Source organism: Corvus kubaryi, unplaced genomic scaffold (genome assembly GCF_017639235.1).
Source record: "Corvus kubaryi isolate FWS band 111438036 unplaced genomic scaffold, C.kubaryi_AGA036_p1.0 37354, whole genome shotgun sequence".
In the NCBI taxonomy this organism is placed as follows: domain Eukaryota; kingdom Metazoa; phylum Chordata; class Aves; order Passeriformes; family Corvidae; genus Corvus; species Corvus kubaryi.
The window spans coordinates 16,936,608-16,961,480 of record NW_024581116.1 but is presented as its reverse complement, the minus strand read 5'-3'; the positions used below and the strand labels follow the sequence as shown (position 1 = coordinate 16,961,480).

Here is a 24,873-nt window from a genome sequence, read left to right as displayed (position 1 = left end):
AAATTGGTTTAGCTAACTAAAGGGTACAGAAGTTCAACTGAGGTCTGCCTGGAGAGAGTGACAAATTAGGGACATCAACTTGACATATTTGAAGTAACAAAGTTTTATATTAGCGATTATATAATAAGAAATTTGCTCTGACATTATACTCATTTGCAGGCCTAGATTCCCTGCCAGAGCTCCAAAAAATCCTTGTTTCTTCATCATCTAACATCTAAAATGGCAGCAAGTTTTATCCCTAAGAGATTGGCCACTTTCTCCTGCTTTTACAAGCTATGAAAAATGTTATCATCAAAGCTCTCTTATTTTTGTCAAGTTTATGAAAAAATCAAGCTTTGTATTTCTTTTGTCAAATATTTACATTTCATTAGTTTTAAATACTGTTCCATATTCTACATATATTGTTTTAAACAAGCATGTTCATTACCAAATGAATAAAAGTACTTTGGTTTTATGGAACTCTTTCCTGAAATTCTTCAGTTCCATGCTCTGATGTTTGAGAATCAAGAATGTGTTTGACATCTCTGAAAATCGGGGGGACTCAGATATGTCTTACAAAGTCTGCCCCAAGGTAATTTGTCCAGAAATATCCAATAAAGCAATACGAAACTTACAGTTACAGTCATGCATGTTTTTTTCCCCTAATATTCTCTGTATATTATACATTCAAATGAAGGTCTGTATCTGCAAGGGCTTGCATTAAAAAAAATTGTGTGTCTGGATTTCCAGTTACCTACAAATACATGTAAGCAGATTATTTTTTGAAGTAATAAATAATGAAATTCAAAAGCAACAGAGAAATGCCATGACAAAAAGCTGTATTTTAAATCTTATTGAAATAATAAACATAAGTGAAAAACATAAGTCATAGTTACTCACCTACGATGAGTAAGAAAACTACCACTGACATGTCCGGAGCCATCACATCCTGGTGTTGGACATGACATTCCTTCCGTCTTCACTGACTTCCAAGAGAACTGTGAGCCATTTAGGTATCCATCCTTTTGCCTTTTGGCAGCAAGAGGACACCCTGATGCACTGCGATGGGATGCGTATTTTCCAGTTATATGACCCTGACCATCACAGCCAGGAACTGGACATCTGGATAGCAGATAGAAGAGATAAACTTTATTGTTTTGACATTATACATGGTAGCCTCTAAAATAAAGTCTAAATAAACCTGACATGAAAAGGAAAGAATAATCCTACACTGTGGTGGCAAAAGTAGTCGAGATACCCTGTAGTGGGTAAAATTACCAGCAGAACTTTATAATTTGAAGAAAAATAAGTTCTTTGATAAATTCCAAGGAGACTAACCAGTAGACTCAGTCACAGCTGTTGACATTATGCCATTGCAACAAAAGGACTGAGATCCGTATTCCAATTGCAGGGGTTTATCACAGTAAAACATCACAGTGGAATTGAAATGTTTGCTACTGAGCTCTGATCAGCAGTGAAATTGCCCATAAAACCCTACTTAGCATAGAATATTACTTAGTATAATCCTTGCTACATTTTATTTATAGGTATGGAACCCAAAGAAGACTTGTCCAAAGTCATGAAAACGTCACATATACACAGTTAATTATGACATGATCAGAGCACCTCATTAGAAATGCTCATCTCCTTTAACCACTCTTTGATTATATCAAACTATGTGCTACAGCCCAGAGACCAATGAAGGCAGTTCTGTATTCATCTGATGGTTCTCCTTAATTGGGAATCCCCACACACAGTTTCTCTGTTAAAGCTAAAAAATTCTGCGAAAAACCAAATAACCAAGGTTAGAAGGAACAGGTTAGAATCTTCGAAGTGAAATGTTTAAAGAAAATCATGGTAAATTTTTCTTTAGTGTGTTGCTACATAACATGTCTAAACTAAAGGCCAATTACTTCACTGTTTGTGAACTAAAATATTGCTGCAACTCTCCACTGAGGATCTGGTCCTGAATAGTCTAAGCATGTTCAGTGGCCACTGATATCAGACCGCCTTCCAAGAAGAAACCAAGACCTATTGGTAGGCATTTGTTTCTGTTGCAAACTGCATGAACAATCAGATTTATTGCAGCAGTCTCATATAAACACTCAATTCCATAACAACCTTTATTTAGCATGTATGGTTTGCCTGTAGTATACAAACATCTTTAAGGGGAATTCAGGAGATAAAGATCTAAGTGATTTTTTAATATCGTGAAAATGAAGAATTTTAAACTATTTCTAAATTATATAAGATTGTATCCTTGACTATTGAGGTATTCTTTGCTGAAAAAAGCATAGATACTAGACTTGCTCATAGAAATCAATGTGGTCATCTACTCTTGGATAACTATCACACAATAACATTTATGCCTTAAAAAAACCTGAATATACATAACGCCTTATAAAACACACAAAGGCCCTTTGACAATATTTGTTCTCACCTAATTGGCTCTTGGTCTTCTTTGTCTTCCTTGCTTTGTGCTATCCTGATTCCACTTTTCTTTGCTCGTGGACAGCCTGAAAGACTGTGTGAAAGAAAACATTTTAGAATGCAATTTTTCATTCTCGGGTACACTTTACAGGAATACACTTTCTATCTGAGAAACTGGCAAAATAGGCAATCCTGACCAGTTTCCACAATCAAAGCTCAGGTGGGTTAAATTAGGAGAGCTGCAGCAGCCACCACGAGGGGGAATCCGCGCGTGTGGGTTTGTGATGCACGACAGGACTGCTGGCGCTGTGCAGACCACACGCACAGAAACTCCCCGAGGAGTCAGGGAAGACAGCTTTTAAACCCTCTGCCTAATCATTCCTTCAGCTGACTCAGCAGCAGCAATGGCATCTTTAAAAGGAATAGAAGCCATTGTTTCAGGCTTGAGAGACATTATGTCCTCTGTGTCTGAGAGGGACGGAAGAATAGAAAAGACAGGAGTATCTCCTCATAGGACTAAGGATTTCTCTTGGGAGCACATTAGAAACATTATCAAACCTTCTCAAACATCACATAAGAATCCTATAGAATGACTGAATAAATACATGACAGAGCTCAGAGCTTTCAATGCCTTCCAGAGAAGGAGTTCAAGTGCTCAGAATTTACACAGACAGAAAGATTTGGTAGAGACGAAGTTATATGTTAGGCTAACCAACGTTACATTTAACTAAAGACTGAGAATGTTGTTTTCAACTACACAAGCTCATCTTTCCTTTGCATATGAAGAATTCAATATAGAAACCACTTAGTAGACTTGACAATGACCTTAACAGATTTTTAAAGATTTTTTTAGGTAGTTGGTATCTGAGGATACAAGAATGTCTGTGGAAAAAATCATGCTTTGTCCTCTATTTAAGTGTTATTCCCATCTTAACTACCAACACTGAAAAAAGAAATCCACCAGTAGAACACCTTCAAGCGTTGACACAAGAGACAAAGAAGTGTCACCAAAGAAAAATTTCCCTAGAGAAAGAAACAAAATAGAAGATTAAATTTCTGTTTTCAGCATGACAAAAGGTACTTGAGTGTTGTGTAGTAGGTCCTGTCTTTGTGAAGAAGAGACAGAAAAAGTGGTAACAAAATTTTCAGTTATTTTGTCTTGTCAAAACCAGTGAGGACTGAGGGGATGAAGCAGAGAAAAAGGTGATGCAATCACAGGCAGAATTCTGTGTTAGAAAATGAAGAATAGACAAAACCAGAGTTTACATGTTGAAAAGTCATAAATAAGTCAATTAAAGAAAGAGAGAAATGCTGCCACAAGATTTTGGAAAACGTATATTATCTAGAAACTTTTAGTGAGATGTCATGGCTACATCTACAGTGCTAAACAGAAGGAACCTAGAACTGCTGCTTTGACCCAAGACCAGAAAGTTCACATTTGTAGAGCTAAGCTCTCTGTCTCTGTAAAGCAGGACAGCTACACCTGTATTGTCTGTAAAGAATGATCTGGACCCACACTGAGTCCCAAATCATTTCTTAGAATTGCCTGGGAGACTTTTAGTAGCCTGGGGTCAGTGTCACACCAGGGATCATGTCAGCATTACTGGAGCAGGCATCTGCACTCTGATATATGGATCTGTGCTCTCATCCCATTTCATTTTTCATTTTAAATGCAACCATTTTCCTTTTCAAAGCAAACTGCTGTTTATTCCAACTTGCACAGTGGATACCAAAGTACCACAGTTCCTTGTGTACAAACTAAATCTGAGAAAGCCTGAGCCAATTAAGGAAAATTTTCTTCAAAAATAATAATGTTGCCTGTAAGAAAGAAGTAGGAGGAAGGGAGTCTGAGGGATTCAGAATAAGAGGAAGCTGGCTCTAGGGCAAGGGAAAAGTTCAGAAACAGGCTGGTTCACTGCCTGGCATAAAACCTGGTCTGCAGAAAGTGAAGGGGAGGGGATGGGAGTTAAAGATACCCCTCCTTTATCTCTGAGACTAGTTGTACTCACTGTGCGAGAATAATCAGAATTTTCATCTGAAAAGTAAACAGTTAATAGAAATTACTCAGAAAGCAGTACTTTTTTTAGTAGGTGTACAGATGGGTATTCTTGTAGATGATGACATTTTCATAAAAAAATCTGAACAAAGAAATTCTGCCTTGACTAATGATTTAAAGCTTTCTACATATTAAATCAATTTAATTATCACCTACTTATTGGTATTTTGGTGTATCATCTCTCTGTAATAGATCTTTCTATTCCGCCACTATGATTTATTAGAAATTTTAAGACCTTTCAGGTCTTCTAAACAGACAGTTCCAACAGACAGCTTCTGAGGCTATGATTAATTCATCTTTCCTCTGACAGCAGATCCATCGAGAAAACAGATGTCAAGTATGAGCCTTTGCTTAAATTTTTTTATCCTATAATAACCAAAGCTATTACAAGGTAAGCATAGTACTTCATTTTTCTATGAGTTTAATTCCTCATATATGAAGACAAAAGACAGGGAGGGATGCTCAACAGCAGTACATGCTGCTGTAACTTCTTGCATAAATTGAAGCGGTATGTGGAACTGCAGAATTATGGCAGTGAAATCTGCCTCATGTGTGCTTGCTGTTGAGCAGCCATTTTAAAGACAGATGATACCCAGGCATCTCGGCAGCCATTTACGAGAGAAGTTTGTCATTCCCTTCCTTCTGAAACTGAGAGGGTGGTAACTGATGGTATCAAATACAAACAAAAATGCTAACTCAGATACAGACAGACCTAAATGCTAATTTGCAGTTTGGGAATTAGAAAGCCTAACTGACAACATGCTGTGGGGTCTTTCACGCTTAACAGCTCCACATTTAGGCTACTGGTTTTCTGCCCTTTAAAAGATTTCATTTTGCCAGCCTCCCACCTCAGAAATGGCCTTGACAGATATCATGATCTGAACAGGGTAAGGCTGGCTCTGTGTAAATGTGACAGGTCTCTTGGGGACATCTGTGGATTTAAGCAAAGAAAATGTTACTTGACTGACTACGTGTCAGTGCTTCTGTGCCTGCAGGCAGCCAAAGACATGGGGTTGCCAGAGGCCTTTTTGGAAGAGAAATGAAGGAGTTATGTGGTCAATATAGACACAGTAGCATTTCAAAAGGCTGCATGTGTTAAATTCCAATGGACTAGACAAATACAGTATCTCTTTGTTTTGTAAAATTACTTTTTATATCTTTATATGTACTTAATTATGTTGCACAATCAAATGAAAACTTGGTCCAGTAGTCATCTGCAGAAATACAAGAATGTAAGAATTTACAGACAAAAGGAGGTAACACCATTCAGCTCATGGTCCAGTCCAGTTCAGTCCTATAGTAGCGAGGAGACAATGCACAAGGAAAGGGTTTAAAAAATGAGTCAACATTCAGTGATTCTCCCCTGCCAACCTTGCCAGCTTTCAGGTTTCTTGTTAGTAACACTGTTCTTCTGCATCTTCACTCTCCTACCTGCTTCTGGTTAAATAGATGATCAAACACATAAATAGCTTCCCTGAAGTTGGGGTTGAGTTACAACAAGCATAATGTTGGTAGAGTGTTAGCTGGTAAGTTTACATATAGTAAAACGTAGCTCTAAATTTGACCTTAAATCCCTCTGAAAGTGTGATTTAATCTCCTGCATCATGTAAGTGCTTTTAAAATGCTTATCTCTTCTCCTTTATAATGTTATTTGTATTTTTGATATTTAATGCTGCATTACAGAAATCAATATTGTGATCTTTCATTTTCACAGTACACAAAATATGGTATGTTCCCAATCTCTTATTTTGTTTATGTTTTGACTTTGAACTATTTGTTTCTTTTAGTGGGAATACATTTAAACTGGGAATTTGTATATTGACTAGTTATAGCCAGCTGTAAAACTACAGGGACTCGGTGAAGAAAGTTGTCCTGGGGTGATGTTATGAAGCCGCTTTATTCCTTAACCGCCCGCTCAATGCCCAAGGACACTGTGCCTTTACGATGGACCCCGGGGGCGGGGCCGGAGCCACGGACCCGAGGGGGCGGTTGAACGGCTCAGCCCAAAGGCTCAGGGGCTCCAGGGCCTGGGCAGGGGCTCGGGGAGGCTTGGGAGGGAGTGTGCCGGGAGCGCTGTCCTGTTTTTTGGGTTTCTTTTGTGTTCCAGCTAGCTGGGAAAAGGTTCTGTTGGTTTTTTCTTGTTCTTTTTTTCCCTTTCCTTCCCCTTGCCTCACTGCCTCCCTTCCCTCCTTGCCGATCTGGGGAGCCTGCAGGGGTGGCCCCAACGGGCCTGCAGGGTGGCTCTGGCTGGTCCGAGTCCCGGTGTCTGTTCCCTCTTCGGGAATTTGTTGTATTTTGAAGGGGTTTTTTTATCCTGTTCTACCCTGTTTTGTTTGTGTGTTAATAAACAGTTTGGTTTCTTCTTCCCACTTTCACTTCTTGTGACCCATTTGTCTCATTGATGGAGGAAACAGGGAGGAACACTCATTCCGGAGTGTTTCCTCCTGAAGTTTTGTCTCAAAAACCAAGACAAAAGTAAATATCCAGATTCAACAGTACTAGCCTGTGTGGGAATAAAGAGCCTTTACTAACACGAGAGAGATGGACTACACTATTATTCACTGTTATTCTTTGATTAAACAGTAGATAGATATTTACAAAATACGGCACAGCTCTTCTCTACTGATTTAGTTTTCAAATAGCCACAGGGGGATTGCTAATTACAGAGCATTTATACCATTACCTCTACAGTGGTAGTTGATCACTGCAATTGATCAATATCCTAATTAGTGAATGAGAAGTGCTCTTTGGCCCTTGGTAAAGTTATAGTTTAGGCAGTTAAGGTAACAGCTTTCATCCGTAAATTTCTCTTTCCATTCTTCTGGCTTGATGTAATACAATGTGTTGCAATTTAAGGACAAGCCAAACTTTTTTTCTGAAATGTACTAACAAGACTAGTACATATTAGATGAAAGAGGTTTAAAGCCGATTAAGTTGGTAAGGCTTCATCTGGGAGAGGAGGTAAAGAACAGGGTCCAATTTTGCATTTCAAGGAATATGAAGTGAGACTGGAAGAGACTGACATGAACATTCAGGAAATACAATTTGTGGGGAAAAAAATGCAGGAGTAGGATTTGAGTCCAGACTGTGAAGAGTAAAGTCGTTCAGAATGTAAAGCAACAAACATGAATGCTGAATTGCTTCCTTGGGCTACTAGAGAAGGTTGAAAAACTGAATTTATTTTGTACAAAGACCTTGCTAGATATTAGCAAAAATGTTCCCGCCTATTTGGATAGTGAGTAATGCTGAAGCTGAGAAATGTTATTCATTAATGGTTAATATGAGTTAGACCAATGCATGTCTGTGCAACACTCAATCCTACTTCAGTATTCAGAGAGTGGTTAGGTCAGTTGAGGTACCTTCTAGCCCTGCAGTTATTTGATTTAAATAACAAAACCTTGTCTTTACATACCTTCGATGAGAAGCATAATTTCCAGTAATATGCCCAGAGCCATCACACCCAGGGGTGGGACACCTAGAATAACAATGGAAAAGACATTGAGCAGTTACTCACAGGAAAGACATAACTGCCCATTTAAAAATATTCATTGGCTTAGTCCTTGTTTCCTCAGGTGCCAGCCTTTGGGACCCCTAACCATTGCTAAACCTGAGCTTAATTCCACACCAGGGACAAACATAGTTTTTCATTCATAAAATGTTTTTGTTTGCTACTCCTCAGTTGCCCACTCAAATGCTTCCTGGATATCTCAAGTACAGGCAGATTACTGGAGACTTCCCAGCAATCCAGCATCCTTACACTGCCAGGAATGAGTCGGGTTGACAGCAAATGGACTATCCCCATGGTGTATGCTTAGGTAGTGGCTAACATTTCAGCAAGTAATTTTCTTTTCCACTGGAGCTATTGCTCTAATCCCCCTGCACAGTGTCATGAGGTTGCACCATGAAGAGACCCCTTCACCTCTCCATGAAGCAAAGGAAATGCCTAAGAAAAACAAAATGTGTAGACAGGGAAGTAATGCTGGCCTCTTGCAGAGAAATGGTAACCCACCCAAACATCAAGCTACAGCACCAGACAGAAATTATACATCCCTCAGTGGAATTTCTAACAGTGAAATGACATTAGAGCCATCAAAGAAAATGGTTTTTTCTACATTGCAAAGATGATTGTGATCATCACAGAAAAAGCTACATTAGAATGCTAAGAAAAATCATTAGTTGGTATTTGAACTGCTATACTAAATCACAGAAAAGACAAAGAATTAATTCATATGCATTTTACTGAACAGACAAATGCTGTTTGAATTCCAAAAAGTCACTTTTCTTGAGTCTGAGTTTTGAATTTTAGCTATGCTATTTAAAGCTTCATTTGGAGAAAGCATTCAAATTCAAAAAAGCTTGCTCACAAATTCAGATGTTGCATTCTAAAACACAAGAGTTCTATAACATTGAATTTTTTCACTGTTTGAATCAGGAGATCATGCAGACTTTGGCTTTCACCCTTTAATTACATGTCTGCTTTCCTCAAAGTTGGTCCATACTGGTAAACCTTTCTTTCACAAGGTTTCTGCAGAGACTTGAACATTTCTTAAAATCAGGAATTAAGCAACCCACAATTCAGTGCAATTGAGTTGTCGAGTTCCATTAAGCTGAATTTTAGCTGTTTTAAGCTAGTGAGCATTACCTACTTCTAAGGAGCTCTGCAGGGCCACACTTCAAACATGATTATTGATACCTTGAAAGACAAATTAAACTGGAATGTATTCAATGAAGTTCCCATATAATCTTCATCTGGACCCACTCAGTTATTCTATAGAAAACATTAAAATACGGTAGCAGTTCTCAGATGTGAGCTGGTAAAATCTGTGGGGTTCCCTACAACACTGAAGTTTCTCTTCTTCATCCCAAAGAAGCTGTGCACTTTGGACAAGAAATCTAAACAACATGCTTGGAGACAATTCTCCTCTCTTGCTTTGTCTTTGCACAGGACCAAATACATGACTGTGGTCTTGCATGGAAGGTGTCTTAACATGGCTCTTAATATCTTAAAGACCAACATAGAGGTTGACATCACACATCAATCTTTCTGCTTATAGAAATATAAAGCCTGTAATTTCTGCATAGATCCTTCTGATACCAATTATGTAAAAATATGATCCTTGATAAAGGAGTCGTAACTCAGTCCATATGGCTCCTACCCTTCATTCTTTGTTGTGGTTGCACATGGCTAGCATTAACTTTGGTTATTTCTTTAAAAAAATAAGAGGTCAGGGTATCTTATGTGATATCTTATAATTTAAATACTCTATATCTATATATATATATGTTCTCATTATTTATATTTATTTTTAGGCAAATGTTTTGAGATCTACAGAGAGACAATCTCTTGCTTCATGTGATTTTTTTTTTTTTTTCCATGCTAGGTAGCTTCAGTGGTCTGTAATGTCTATCTTGTATTTCTATCAAGACTAGCTGCATCACTGAAGCCTCTTAAGATGCTGAATCAAAAGATACGGGGGTAAGAATTAATTAAAGAAATTGACTAAATTTTGGCTCTAATTGTCCATGGCATTTACATGATTAAAGGAGAACCCAGAGCCATGGGACTATTCCTCTGCAGACTGTCTGAGGTAACGACAATGATTTCTTCTTTATGAACCCATGATTTGAAGCCACCAATTTCCTCTCCAGACTTTCTATCCTTTCAAGGATAAGCTATTAGCAAAACTGAACAATGTTTTTCTCATCTTTTCCAAGACTTTTCGTTACAGGCAGCATGATTAATAGTGTCTTAACAAACAGGATTTTTAAGATGCACCAGTATATCCCATCAATCAGTCTCAAAATAAGACCATTGCACCTCAACCATTTGGACAGTCTTACACAATTTAAAAGCTAGCTTATTTCTGTGTTGTTTAAAAAAAAAAAAAAATTAAGCAACTGAAGCTAAAGAAGAAATCACCCTGCTGTAAATTTAATTTAATATCTTCAGAAACGGCTTTGCACAGTTCATATCAGTTTAAAATCCTACTTTTGATTAAACCAGATGAGATCTTTATGTTGGCAAGGATTTCAGAAAGACCTTTAAAATTTTGATTTTGGCACTATAATATTTGTTTTCAAATCTCATAAGCTTATATTTACCTTCATATAACAGATGAAATAGGAGTTTAGTGCACTTGGTAAGAACATTTTAAAACTCTGAAACACTTGTATTTCTTGATGTTTCCATTCTATGGGAAGTGCTTCTAAGAATGTGACACATAGGATGCAGATATGCAGCAGTCTGTTACAACTATGAAGCTATTACAATATTTACTTGCTATCCTAAACAGATTAGATAAGGAGACAACCCTAAGTTCTTGTTCTATTGGAATTGGCAGTCTGTATTTTCCAAATATCTGAGCATATGTAAGACTTGCACATAAGTTACTACTTTGCTATCATTTACTACCTATATATATTTGACTTAATCAATCATATATACATACAACAGTGCCAGAAAAACGTATGCACAGGTGCTTGTAAGAGGCAGGTGATGTGAAACTTTGAAAATGACTATCAGAGTATGTGGAAAAAGAGAGCTGCAGTTTTCCTTGCTTACTTAAAGTAAATCTAATTTGGCAGGATCAGAAACTCATTTGTAGAATCTACATAATAGCTTATTGCAGCACAGGAAATATTTTAGTACTGTAATGAGGGAGGTGACAAAAGGAACTGACTCTCTGAAGAGTGACGTTCAGAACATAGAATACTAGCACTTGACTACAAATTCAGGGCATCCAGTAAAAGAAAGGGCTTGTCAGGGAAGCGAAATGCAGTTAGCAGTGCCTTGATGTCCCATTCATTTCACAGACCATCCGAGAGAAGCATTTTTGGGAAAATAAGCAGAAGCAGAAAGTAGGGCAGGCAGCAGAACAACAACAGCTGTGGCAGCTGGATTCAGTATTGGGCTTAGATTCAATAGCAGGAAGAAAAAAGGTGAGAGTTAAATTGAGAAAAATACACTTAAGCTCTGCTACTGATTCTTCACTGTGGAAAGATTGAAGGTGTGCAGCAATTAAAATTCTGGCAGCCTGAGGAACTCAGGGAGGTTCCTGGGACTGGGGAGGAAATGGATGCAATGCCCAAATGAGCTCTGGCAGGGTTGGTCCAAATGCCAATGGTTAAAAGTCTTGTTGAAACCTGAGCTCACAAGACCCCCCAGCTCTCACCAGCATAGGGCACTACAAATAAGACCCATATTTAAACCTGTATTCCTAGGCTTTTATCTAGGTCCACAGGAGCAAGATAAGCTTACATGTAGTGTATGTACTTAGTTTGACAGCTTTACTAGCATGAGAGCAAATAGGATTTTACACAAAGTGCAAAGACAGAACTGCAATAGTTTTGTCCTCATTATTGTGTATGACTTTGGTTGACTTACTTTTTCAAATTATTTTAAAACATAATAGATCCAAAACATACTGATAAAGACATAAAAAGTACTTCAACATTTTACTTTTGTGCTGAGGATATCAGCTCCCATGGAAAAGAATTAAACCATCAATCTCTCTCACACTGGCCAATTGCAATGACTTCCTACAAAATACCTTTCATGACCCATCATCAGTAAGCTGATGTATCAGCACTAAAGACTGATGTTACCTTTACTGTGTAGTTTACAGCACTTAGTACCTACTACATTGTGCATCCAATCTTCCCTTGTGAAGAAAGTGAACACAAGTATAAGTCTATCAGAGAGAATATCCTATAAATTACTAATTAACTATTTAAAGCTGTAACTATTTAAGGATGTAGCTAGCGAAAGAAAAATCAAATTGAATAAGGGAATCAGGAAACTGTGCAAAAATTCAGAATGGTTCTTCAGAATGTTCCACACTGCAAAAGAACTGGGATTAGTAGAAAATTATATCTTTCCCATAGTTTTATTTTGACCATGCTGTCAATCTACACAGTAGAGGTGTGATTTTTCTACTGAAGATTCAGAAAGGCTAGAGAAATATAATTGTTTCCTGTGGGATTTTTTCATAGCAGAATGTAGAATTTTTTTATTGTGTGGTGGTTTCCATCTATTTGAGATTCTGTTTTATTTGACTGAATCACCAGGAATGGAATTCATAGGTTGGGAGGCTGGAAGACAGACACAATAATACTTGCATTTCTATTTTTTTGTCTGAAGATCTGAGTATTTTAAAAACATTACTGGATAAAATCTCACAATACTGCTTTGGAAAGTGGAAGGATTTGTCAGAGGAAAATTGGAGAATAAAGAGTCTAAATTACTTTACACAGAAGACGAAAATATGCTAGAAGTATAGATTCTTATTCACTGCTCTGTTTGCAGCTAAGAAGCTGTATGTCTTCTGAAACTGCATGTGGATTCATAAATTATGGTGGTTTGTTTTGGTTTTTTTTCTAGTGAGGTAGTCCCAGAACAAAAGGTTACGGAAGTAAAATTGTAAAGAAATTGCGTTTGCAGTTCCCTGAATTGAGTATGTGAGAGAGGAGAAAAAAAGGAGAGGGCAAGAAAGGAAGGAATGAGAAGAAGCTCTGTCAAATTAAAAACTGCTTTTTCTGTGGGGTATAGTAAGTTTTTTGTGTGTCTATCCCTTTATGAATTTGAGGGCTTGTCAAAAATGGCAGGTTTGCTGCTTTTGACATATAAGTCCTCTTTTTAACTAGTTAAGAGGCCAAAAGAGAGAACAAGCTTTCCTCCAGTTCCGTCCTCTGCCACTCACCACTAACCTGTAGGGAGCATTCCAGGGTGAGAAACAAGATCATGAACAGAGCTGTGTGGTCCTCAGCACAGATTTTCGGCCACAGGTGTGTCAGTAAGTCAGTGTTGTGGCTGTTGTTATGAGAACACCGCCTTAGCAGGAGATGGACAGATAGCAGCAACTCATTTTGTCTTTATGCTTCTGAGTAGTCACAGCAATGCCTCCCAGCCATTACTGTTCTAGCCAGCTCTGTGAAAGCAATCTGGATGTATAAATATCTAAAAATCTTATTTTCAGGCCCAGGTATTTTGGTAGATTTTCAAGCTCTAATTAAGTATGTGAAGTGGGAATGCTGCTGATTCTTTTCCTCATGATGGCACAGAAAAGCCGTTGTCTGATCTAATTCCAGTATGAATACAGATATTTTCCACTTTAATCCTGTTGTCTTTTATTGTCTATTTTTACCATACCATTTGATTTCAGAATTCCAGTGATGATACTTTCTTTAGATACCTAGACAAAAACCTTCTACCTACACAACCTATCTATGAACTTGCAATGAAAAACAGTTTTGTTAGGATGGATTTCTTTTCCCTTAATTTTCCCCAGTGAGGTGCCATATCTACATACTTCTTCACTCTATTTTACTCCTTACATTTTCTTTCCTGGTGCCTCTTTCACCCTATTTTCAATCTGCTGTCCTTTTCCTGCAGTGCTCCATAGTTTGCTTTCCATCCATATTCCTCTCCAGCACTTCTCTTCTGCATTCTACTCCCTCATTTCCCAAAACCTTTTCTTCTTCATTGTCTCTTTTGACTCTTTAAAATTTTCTCTGTTTTGCTTCTTTTATTTTCTCTGTCCCCTTTGGCTGATGTCTTCAATCTCTGATCCTCCCTCATCCTTCCTCCTTTCATGATCTCTAATAACCTTGAAGTTGATGTTTCTTTCTTCTTTCCTCCTTCATCTTTGTTGGTTTTTTTCCCATTATCTCTTCTTTCATCACCCTTGTTGTCCTCCTGCTCTTTTCTCCCAGATGATTTTATAATTCCTGCTGTCTGCATTGCTTGTGGTCCTCTCACATTGCTGAAATGACTGGGTACACATTGTGCCCTTGTGTCAGAGGAGAAAGTGCTGTGTGTGAAACCTTAATACAGAATTTATCGGCTGTCAAGACTCAATGAGTCATTTTAAGTATCTTGCCCTCTCTTATTTTTATTAAAGTCCTTGTGAGCTTTATCACTGGCTTCAAAAGGAGCAGAAACAGGCTAACACCAGGCACTTCTGGAAATTGCATGCAGAGCTCATTTGAGGTAATTTGAATTGGTTCAAGAGGCAGCATAAACTCTGAGACAGTCATGCAGATAATGAATATTTCAAGGGGATCTTACATCTATGGTTTCATGTTCAAGGCTAAATTTATGTTCCAATCCTCACAAATGTACCTATAATGACCATGCAAAGTCAGACCCTTATAAATATCAAAGTTTCATAAAGATGCATTGTAAGCCAAAAAAAAAAAAAGTTAAATTTAGATAATTTAGATTCATATGTTAATTATGTCTCTCTATTTGTTCTACCTAGAAGGAGTACTCAATCACTGAAATTTAGTTTTAGCAAAAGTGCTAAATATTACTTCTCCACATGTCTCACTGGAGGTAATAGGGAAATTTAAATGCCAAACCCAAAGCACATATAAAGGAAGAGGATTTCAGGAAATTACAAGAGTCAGCAAAAAATTGTGGTGGAAGGGCAAATGGGTGAATTTAGAAAAATCTTTTTCCATCTTGTCAGGGGTTTTTTTGGCATTGGATCCAACGCAGTTCCAGTTAAGAGTGGACAGGAGATCAGGGGGATCCAAACAAGGATACCTCCTGGTGGGGCATTACTAAGTCCTCTCAGAAGACACTGGGAGAAGTACAGATTGGAGATCAGAAAGAAGCATAGAATGGAAAGATTTGTTATTGCCACCTTCATCATACAGTCTTTCTATCCATGAAGGAACAAAGCCAGGCCTGTGGAGCTAGTCCAGGCATGAGACTAAAATAATTTTGGCTCAGAGGCTTCATGGAGTAACTTCAGTCTCTTGTATCTCTGCAGAGAGATTGCTCTGTCTCTTTCTCTTTGCCTCTAGAAATCCCCAGCAACGGAATGGTTCTGAACTAGCGCTGGCTGACTGCATATTCCTCTCCTCAGATAAAATTTAATTAATTCCCTGATTTTCTGCATGTACTGTTTTTTCTGTCCTTAGCTGCTGCTATTATCTATATTGCACTCCTGCATTTTTTTAACTGTGTGGGGGTGAGAAATAACATGATATGTTTTTTAATTACACTGAAATCCATTTTCCTATAAACAGTCTAAAATGCATCATGCTGGCACATAAAATATTGCCTTGCATTTGAATGCACAGATACACACAATGAGTTTAAATTAATTATATTGCTTTAGAAAAAATATTCCTGTGCCTTCCATTACCACCTCTGCATGCTGCCTGTTTTGCTACCAGTCAGGGCTTCCCAGCTTCCCAGCAGCAAGTGCCATGACGTGCTGCCCGCTGTTCTCATATCTAGCATCAGCACATACCCCCTTAACATGCCAGTTGCCAAAGGCAGGGTATGTGCCTAATGTGAAATAGCTTCTGTGCACCACCCAGGGGGTGCTCTGTGCTCAGAAGCTGCCAGGGGGAAGCTGTGAATCAGTTCTCCCCCTGGGCACCTTGCCCACGCTTTCTCTCCTGCCAGCATCGCCTGCCTTGGAGGCAGCACCGGGCAGCTGCAGATCCCCTCCCTGCAGCAGAGAGCACTTCCTGGCACCACTGATGAATCAGTTCCAACATATGCAAATTCAAATGTTCATTTCCAAACAGCTCAGCCTTTGGAAAAAAAGCTTCATTAGTATATGAAGGAATAACATAAAATGATGGAGGCACAGAGAAAAATGCAGGAGAAGATAGCTGTAGCATGCCCTACAACTAGGAACAAAGCCATGCAGATTCTCTTGTCTCCTAATAGCATTGCTGTAAGCCTGTGCTCAAAAGAAAAAAAGAATCAAAAACCCACATCGGCTTTTTTCAGTAAATTTATGTGGACACATTTGTCTCTGAAGAAGAATGTCCTATTCCTGGTTGGTCTATTAATATGGGAACCACTAAGCCTCTCAAGAGTATCTGCCACTCAGTCACCACACAGCAAGATTGGTCCAGGTTTGCCATACAGCCAGTGACAGGATTCCTATAGCTCCCTGCATGTGACAATGGGTCCAAGTGAAGCACTTGAAGACAGTAACACAGGTATAACATTTTGGTATTCTTCACCTTGAAAGGTGTCTTCAAAAGTTCGTATAACCAGTCTAACTTTTCTGTTTATGATGTAAATGGGAGTTTTAGCTCAAAATTAAATTAAAATTAGGCTGAATGTTGAGTACTTTGAAAATTCACTCTTTAAGTAATTTTTTCCCTGATAAGGAATGTCAACTAGAGTCAGTAACCTGATGGTTACCTTGAACACCTTAAGACTATCAACAGAGTAATTCTTGAATTTTCATCTCTATGCTGCTGCCTCTCCCATGCTCTGCTCTTTTGTGCTTTGTGTATCTTGTCTTAGGTGAAGCAATTACCAAAGGGCCTGATGGGCCCAGCAGTATGACCTCGAAGCTGTCACTTCCTGTGAGTTTCCTGGAGGTTTGGAATGACTGCAAAACCGATGAATCTGGAATACTCAAAAGGTCAGCATCACAGCAAGGAATGCTGAAAAAAGCTATCAGATTAGAAAATCAGAGGAAAAAAAAGATTACCAGCTTTCATGTAGTCTGTGGCCTTAACAATCCACTGAAGCTGTTGGTAGGAGATTGGGCACAAGACAACATTAGTCATTCCTTAGCTATTCTATTTATCTGTTTCTTGTTCAACTTGTGCATGCACAAACAACAAAGAGAAGGATTCTACAAGATCACGGGAAAGGAAACAGTTGGATCAAATGGATGGGGGGAAAAAAAGGCTGAGTGGGAAGGATGGAAAGAATAAGAGCATGAAGAAAGATATACCATTTCTTCTTCAAAATGGTATATCTAGAATTAGTGTGTAAGACCAAGCTTAAGAAATATTTCTAGACCTATATAATTAAGAAAGAAGCAAGAGTCCTGCCTCTAATGCGAGTTCTCTCAGCCTAGCATTATGGCAAAGCCATAAATCAGTAGGATTGTAAACATCTCTGAGTTATCTGGGAAATATACCCAGGGCAGCATGAAGGCTAAGAAGTCTGCAAAAAACCCCCAAGCCCATTAAAATAATCCAACTGACAAAAAATGTAATGGGCTGGGATTTTCTTCACTATTAACAACTTTTTTCTTCCACTCCAGTTTCAAAAGAGCAATTAAAAACACGATTTTCAGTGCACATTCAGAAACGTTAGGTAAAAAGAGTAGTTTGGTGTAAAATGCGTTTAGGTGACTAATTCCATCTTAAGGCTGAGAGTTATGTTTTGCTCCAGATGCAGTCACTGTGTTGTGCTCATTAGTAACCTTGAGAAGTGCTAATGTAGCATGAAGTTCCTTACGCTGGATGGACATTTACATGTCTTCTGCATGTTTGTGTTTCTCTCTGGAAACATATACTATCCAGTAACAGGGACAGGCTAACATTTGGATAAAGGGAGCAAACTCAAAGAGTTTTGCTTTCCCAGACAGATAAAGCAGAGATACTACTTTCTGTTTTGGGGTGAAGCATCTACAGCAAATGAGCACAATACTCCAGTTTTCATTTCATGAAAACAAGCAGCTTTTTCCCTCTAGGCCTAAAAACATTTGTCAGAAGCCTAAGTGAAGAAATATGAAAATACTGAGTGTGAATTATATCAGACTGTGAGAGGCAGTCTGGTCTAGTAAGAAGGCTAATGAACAGTGCAGCTAAGGGAAATCCAGTTTTGTTACTGATTTTCTGTGTGACTTTATACTAATTCTTGAAAACGTCTCAAAATTGCTCTAATTTTTCATCAGGCTGACTTAAGAGTCAGTGTGGAGCATGAATCTTATGTATAACCTCACTATTGAGCACTAAGTTACCTCAGACATGCAGTAAGCATATTTAATTCATACTGAAGGGAAAATTCCCTAGTGAGAGTTTAGTTATGAACCTGTCTGCAAGGAGGACAGTTGGGCAATACCACAGTTATGCCCATCCCAACAAGTATTCCATCCTACTGCCTGGAGGCAGACTCCACTGGTAGACACTGGGCAGGCAAACCAGACGTAATGAAGTAACACTTAGGAGGATACAACGTTTTTGTTTTCTTCCCAGCACTCTGAGAATCACAAATACTAAGGTGAAGGTTCGCACTGCTACAAGGCATTGCCAGACGGTTTTGGGCCTGAAGGACTTGATATCCAAGACTGAGGAAGTTAGCTTGCTCATTCTTATGGAAAAAAGTGTAAGGGAATCTTACTGCTGTCTTGGAATACCAAACAGGATGGAGCAGTGAAGGCATAACGAAAGTTTTCTCAGAGCTGCATGGCTGAAGGACAGCCTATAAAGGGATAACGTTCAGCATGGGAAAGCCAATTTATTATAAATGAAAAAAAACCCAACAAAAAAAAATCACTCTGGTCAAACACTGGAATAGTTGTGGGAACTCTACCCTTGGCAATACTCACAACTTGACTGGATATGGTCCTGAGCAACCTGTTCCAACTGGACTTGGTATGAGCAGGAGCTTGGACTAGCTAACATTTGGATATCCCTGTCTACATGATTTTGTAATTCTGTAATGCATCTTAAAAAACTGTATGAGAGAGAATACTGTTTGGCCTCCTATTGGCAGTACAGATGCAGCCTTTAGTTAGAGACTATTTCAGAAAGATCATGCATTATTATTCTACTTGATTCCAGTCACTTCTGGATAGCTCAAGTTCAACCATCAGCAAATCTATCTGTATAGTTTTATAAATTCAAAATATTTGTGTATTTCCTTGTATTCATACATGTTCTTCTCAACAACTGAAAGTGATGATTTTGAAGTCCAGCTTGCAGAGTTAATGAATGTTCAGAAATTCTTAGTGTGGTAGATGAAGTGGATCACAACTAATATCCTGATCAGTGAGAGGAACTGCGTATCCAAGATAATACTCCCAGCTTGTACTCTGAGCATCTGTCTGCCTCTGCTTTGGAATTTCCTGCTCCCCCTGAAAGGATGATGCAGCTCTCTGGGTAGCAGTAAAAGAAACAACGGAGCTGTAAACACAGTATTCAATAACCTGAAATTGGTGTCATTTCACCCTAACCTGTCAGACTGGATGAGGCAGTTTGCACATTACGAGAACAAAGGAGACATCCCTTCAGTGAGGGCAGGAAACTCTGATAAGACCATTAGAACTGTTTCAAGCTAAACTCTGCATTTTTCTGTTGGAATCTGAGACTGTATTGATTAGCACTTAAGTAATAATTCCAGTTCCATGCAAGTGTTCCCAGGCATCATTAAGTAGAGCACTTGAGAATGAATTGTGCTTTTCATTGTCATGGGATATGCCCTCATGTCTTTTCTTACTTTGGCCCTCCTTTCTTTCTTCTCAGTTGAAAAAGGCAGAAAGTCCATGCTTTTGTACAATTTCCCCTTCTGCAACTTCCACAGGACAAGGCAGTGCAAGCTTGGTTTATATTGTAAACATCTCATGAAGGAGCTACATCAGGTTTGCAGTCTGAGAGCTGCAGAAATAGTTTCCCAAGCAGCTGCACAGTGCAAGGAGGTTGGAGGTTACAGCCAGGGATAAAGGCCCATGCAGGACAATGGCCCTGTGTGGCTGCATGCAGTTCTTGGGCTCTGTTGTATCTCAGGGCTCAGAGCTCCCATGCACCACAGAGTTAGAAAAGCGAGGGGCTAACTTTGCCTTACATTACTTTTACAAGAAGGTTTCCCTCTGATTTTTTTAAACCAATAAACTTCCAAAACCACTTCCTGTTTTAGTGTTCTTACGGTCAAATAACCCTGAGCATCTATTTACTGCTCCTTAGTCTGATTTCTAATCGACTTGGTTAGTGTTGATACAAACCTTGTCTAAACTTTGATTAACACTTTTCTTTTTCCAGGCTGGTGAAGAAGAATCATAGCTTTCTATTACCAGAGTGAATGTTTACATCTTCTAGTCAAACTCTGCCAAAATATTTTTTTAAAAAAACACGATCCTTGCAACCATTCCTGCTAATTAAAAGCCCCTTGACAAGGATTAGGAAGACTATTACGTGGGGCAGGAACCTAGCTGCAGTAAAAATTCTCTGTTTTGATTAGCTCAGAGATTGGGATCCTCAACTATACATGAAATGGAAGAAGAACATCTTACTAACCTTCTTGCATGAAGTAGAGATAGGCATAATACCCCCCGCCCCCTTAGCACCCATCCAGATGTAGGAAAACCACTAATTTCACTATTAATATAGGCTCAGAGGAAGGTCAACTGTGGAATAAGTTATCCAGCAAACTACATCTTACAGAAATGCGTCCCATGGATTGCCACTTCCCAGTACTTATTGTTGTTAACTGTATCTCTTGCAGAGAATGTAATCCATTGGCATTATCTTTAAAAAAAGCCAATTTCCCCTTTTTATGGTGAGGGAAGTTTGTAAGAAAAAACACCCCTTGGATAAATATCTTATTCATTACATTTACTTTACCTTTGAATGGAAGTATCTTCATTGACATGAACAGACAAAAAGAAGTTTTTCTCAGCCTTAAAGACAATCCCACTACCTTCTGAATTTTAAGATGGAATAAAAATATTTTTGAGATTGTTTTTGATTATGTAAGACCTTATATGAAGATATAAACACATCTGGTCTGTGGTACATTAACATGCACAAGAATTTTGCAAAAATTGGAGATATGTGGTCCTGATGTGTTTACTTATTATGATTTGTGAATCAGCAGCACTTACTCTGGTTTCAGTAGAGTTAACACAAAAAAAATGGTATTAAAATCAGGTAAATTATTATTAAACATAGTATTCTGGATTATAGTTTTGCATACAAAATTTTCAGAAAATTACTTCTCATTTGCATTAAATATCAGTAATTTTTAATTTACAGAGGTTTATTTTATTGAATAGAATTCCAACAAAAGTTAAGAACTTCCTTACCAATACTTAATTAAACTTTAAAAATACTCTTTTCTTTAAAAACAAATAATGATAGGGCTCTGTCTATGCCAGTATCAACCTGAAACTGGTTTTGTCAAGTGGAAGAAGTGCAAACTCTACATGGAATTTGGCCTTATAATATTGTTCTCACTCCAGTAAAAACATGCTGCTCAGGGAAAGCTTTTCAAAGTTGCAGAACATAATCTTCGATCCAAAGCCAGCTAAAGACAGTGGGAGGTGTTCTACTGACACAGTTGCCCAGGGACACTGTGGATACCCCAACCCTGGAGGTACTTAAGGCTAGGTTGGATGGGGCTTTTGAGTAACCCAGTCTAGTGGAAAGTGTCCCTGCCCATGGCAGAGGGGTTGGAACTAGATGATCTTTAAGGTCCCCTCCAACCCAAACTTTTCTATGATTCTATTACTTAAAAGGATTTTGGATTAGGTCTCAGTAAAGAATTAGAACCATTGAAGGACTTTTCCTGTGAATGGGAATGTTGAGGATTAAACCTTACTTGGTTTAAAAAAGTAAAGAAAAAAAATTCTGAATAATTTCATTCTTTCAGATTCTTCACACTCAAGTAACAAAAGTTGTATTCGGTGTTATTCAAAAGCAAGGCCCTTGGCCCTCCTTCATTAAACCTATACTTCTAGAAAATACTTACGCTTTCCTGACAGATGTTTCTTGATTAGTGCATCAGAAGAAAACAAACCACCACCTACAATGGTTCCTGGAGAAGTCTTGAGGAGAAACCCATAATCTATCATTTTAAAAAATTATTCAGTTATTTTCATATAAATTTTTATGATTTCCCTGGGGTTTTTTTTCTGTAATTTTTTTTCAACTCTTCTTCACAGCGAACAAACCCAGCAATTTTTCTCTGCAGTGTCCAGCATAACCAACATTCACAGCTTTTAAATTAAATCTTATTTGTGAAATGCCCAGCAGTTACTGAATTCAGTCCCCATTAAAGAATAACTCTGGGATTTAGAAGAAAAAAAATACAAATATTTGTAAGAAATAGTGAATATTTTAAAAATTTTTTTACCTATTGTCTGACATCATGCCTGATTCATTACTGAAATAGGGATTCTGATCATGGTGTCAAAAACAATTGGTTTTTTACTTATTAAACTCTGAATTCAGCATTCAGTAGATTGCATTTAATGCAGGATCATTTTATTTCTTTTAGCTATCATCAGTTTATACAAGAAAATAAAAAATCCTAAGCTCATAGTTTTACTAGTAAAAGGAGTAAGTTGGAATTTTGTAATTCTTTAGAATACTTTTTGTGTGCACAATGTATTCAAGAAAAGTGCCAGACTAACCTAGAAAAAATAGTTCTCTACCTGTAAAAAAGAAAAGAAAGTCTATGACTTGGTTTTCTTATAAACTGCATTTGTATGTTTTGATTCTTTTCCTGTTTAATATAGAAGAAAAATACTTGGGTATCTAATCTATTTTGAATAAATTATAGCTCTTTTAACTGATCATATGCTTTCATAATGATGTCCCTATTAATTTGCAGTCTGCAAATTTGGAAACTAGGTTCTGTTCATCTCAGTGTACTGTTAACTGAAGCCTGAAGAAGGCGTTTTCAATATCACTCTGACTGACTACTTTACAGCTCATTATTTGAATGAAACTGTCAATACTATAACTATGGAAACTACATCTTAAATATAATTTATTTAGATACATTTTTGGAAGGGTCTGTCTTTTTTCCTTTTCCACAGTCCAAAAAATAATACCTAATAATAGTAATGTGCTTATACCTCAGTCCTCCTCTGCCTCCTTATTACAGCAAATATATACTGCTGAAGCTGAGTACAGTGGAAACACAGTCAAGCGTACAAAAATAATTAATGATGGCCAGTGTTAAAGTACTCCTCAAAATTTAAGGTTGTTTCATACAACTGAGGCCATGCTGAAAGAGCACAGTGCTGTTATCTGTGGAAGGAGAGAAATCAACAGACTTTGAAGCAGTGGAAATTTTGTGTGTGTTAGGGTAGAAGAGCAGTTTTTACATGCAGATGAGCAAATGTAAATTCCACTTACTGGGAATACAAAAATATTGTAAAAGAAGATTATGATGAGGTGTTTATGAGGGATATGGGATATTTTAGAGATATAAAACATTGATATAGATACTACAGTGCTGCAAAAAATGTGTGCCACATAAAGTCCCAATAGCACTGAGATAAAAGTAAAGAGATGAACTTAACTGCATGGCAAAATCAGATGTTACTGTGCAGATACAGACACCACATAATCGAGTTAGCAACTGGCCATTTTAAGAAACCAAATAATGCAAGGAATTTTATAACTTCAAAAAATTTAAATAAGGCAATCAAACATGAATGCTAACCCAAGAGAGTAGCTGAGGGCATCTGCCCAGATCATCACTGTTGTATCTTAGCGTAACTCCACCAAAGGCAGCAGAGCTATGCTAATTTACACCAACTGAGGATCCGGACAATCATGTTTAGGACTTCAAGTGACAAAATTGCTTTTATTTTTGGGGTATATATTAAAGGGTTTTGGCAAGTCTGACCAAACACAGAAAGTGCAAAACACTGCATTTTTAATTCCCCTTTTAGCGACTGTACAGTTTATGCAACTTCCCATCGGGATCGCCTCAGCACTTGGGATATACCACAGCATCATGTTGCAGATCTTTGCAGATCTGGATGGAATGAGCAATTGGTTATGATCTGTTGATTTGAAGCAAAAATGATCAACATCACAATGGGAGTTTGCACAATTACCAAATTGTGCCAAAGAAAAGACCCTTGAATTGATTACAAGCAAATGCCAGGCTGAATGAGATTAATTATGTAAGACAAGTTAAATGACAAAGAAGTATGACCAAACCCAAGGAAGACAGAGGCAACTGTACAAATGGAAAAACTCCAAGACAAGAAGGCCTTAGAGAGATTCATTGGGCATATTAACATAGCTAAACAAATTCATTTATCATTAATCACAATTAAGTGCTCCTCTCAGAATAGTTGCTTAGAAACTGCACAGAATGGCACTAGAATGACTGACAAGAGAAAAGTTTCAAAAATTAAAATAAACCATCAAACATTCACACTGAAATATTTGGTGATTAGTGAAGAGCTAGGAACTAAGGAGTGTATCACCAAAACTGCCTAAGTTGTTATTGCAGACACTGAATTTCACTTTCGAAGTTAGGCATATAGAAGTTGCAGGGATGTGGATGCCCAGCACTTACATTCCTTCAAAAGCAAAGTTTAGACTCTTTAGGCCATACAGGTTGCTTCAAAAAAATTCTCTAATTCAGTGAATGTTCATCTGAATTGAGGCTATTTTGGTAATAACTGAGTGGCAAATGGTTTTAAATACTGATTCAAATCCAAACAGTAAAAAAATACAAGCTACTATTATCTTTTGTTTTGGATAATTAAGTACATAAAGAAACAGGCCATGAACTGTTGGCTGTTGTAGACACCACTATGCAAAGGAAGCCTCTAATTTCAGAGCATTTCATAGTATTGACAACTTACTAAGGTCCTGATTCTGCAAGGTGCTTCATGCAAACAATTTCGTGCCTGCATGGAACGTTTCACAGCATCAGAGATACTGAT

General features: G+C 37.9%; 1 protein-coding gene across 17 annotated transcripts in view; it reads right to left on the bottom strand.

Annotated features, from left to right (window-relative positions):
• Positions 1-24,873, bottom strand: part of MYT1L (myelin transcription factor 1 like) — a 317,185-nt gene that overhangs the window by 25,076 nt on the left and 267,236 nt on the right. For all 17 annotated transcript variants that reach the window (XM_042033094.1, XM_042033097.1, XM_042033093.1 and 14 more), the window contains 3 exons: positions 7,878-7,940; positions 2,420-2,503; positions 880-1,101 (listed from right to left, as the gene is read on the bottom strand). In XM_042033094.1, coding sequence (XP_041889028.1) covers positions 880-1,101; positions 2,420-2,503; positions 7,878-7,940 — 369 coding nt within the window. The remainder of the gene's footprint in view (positions 1-879; positions 1,102-2,419; positions 2,504-7,877; positions 7,941-24,873) is intronic.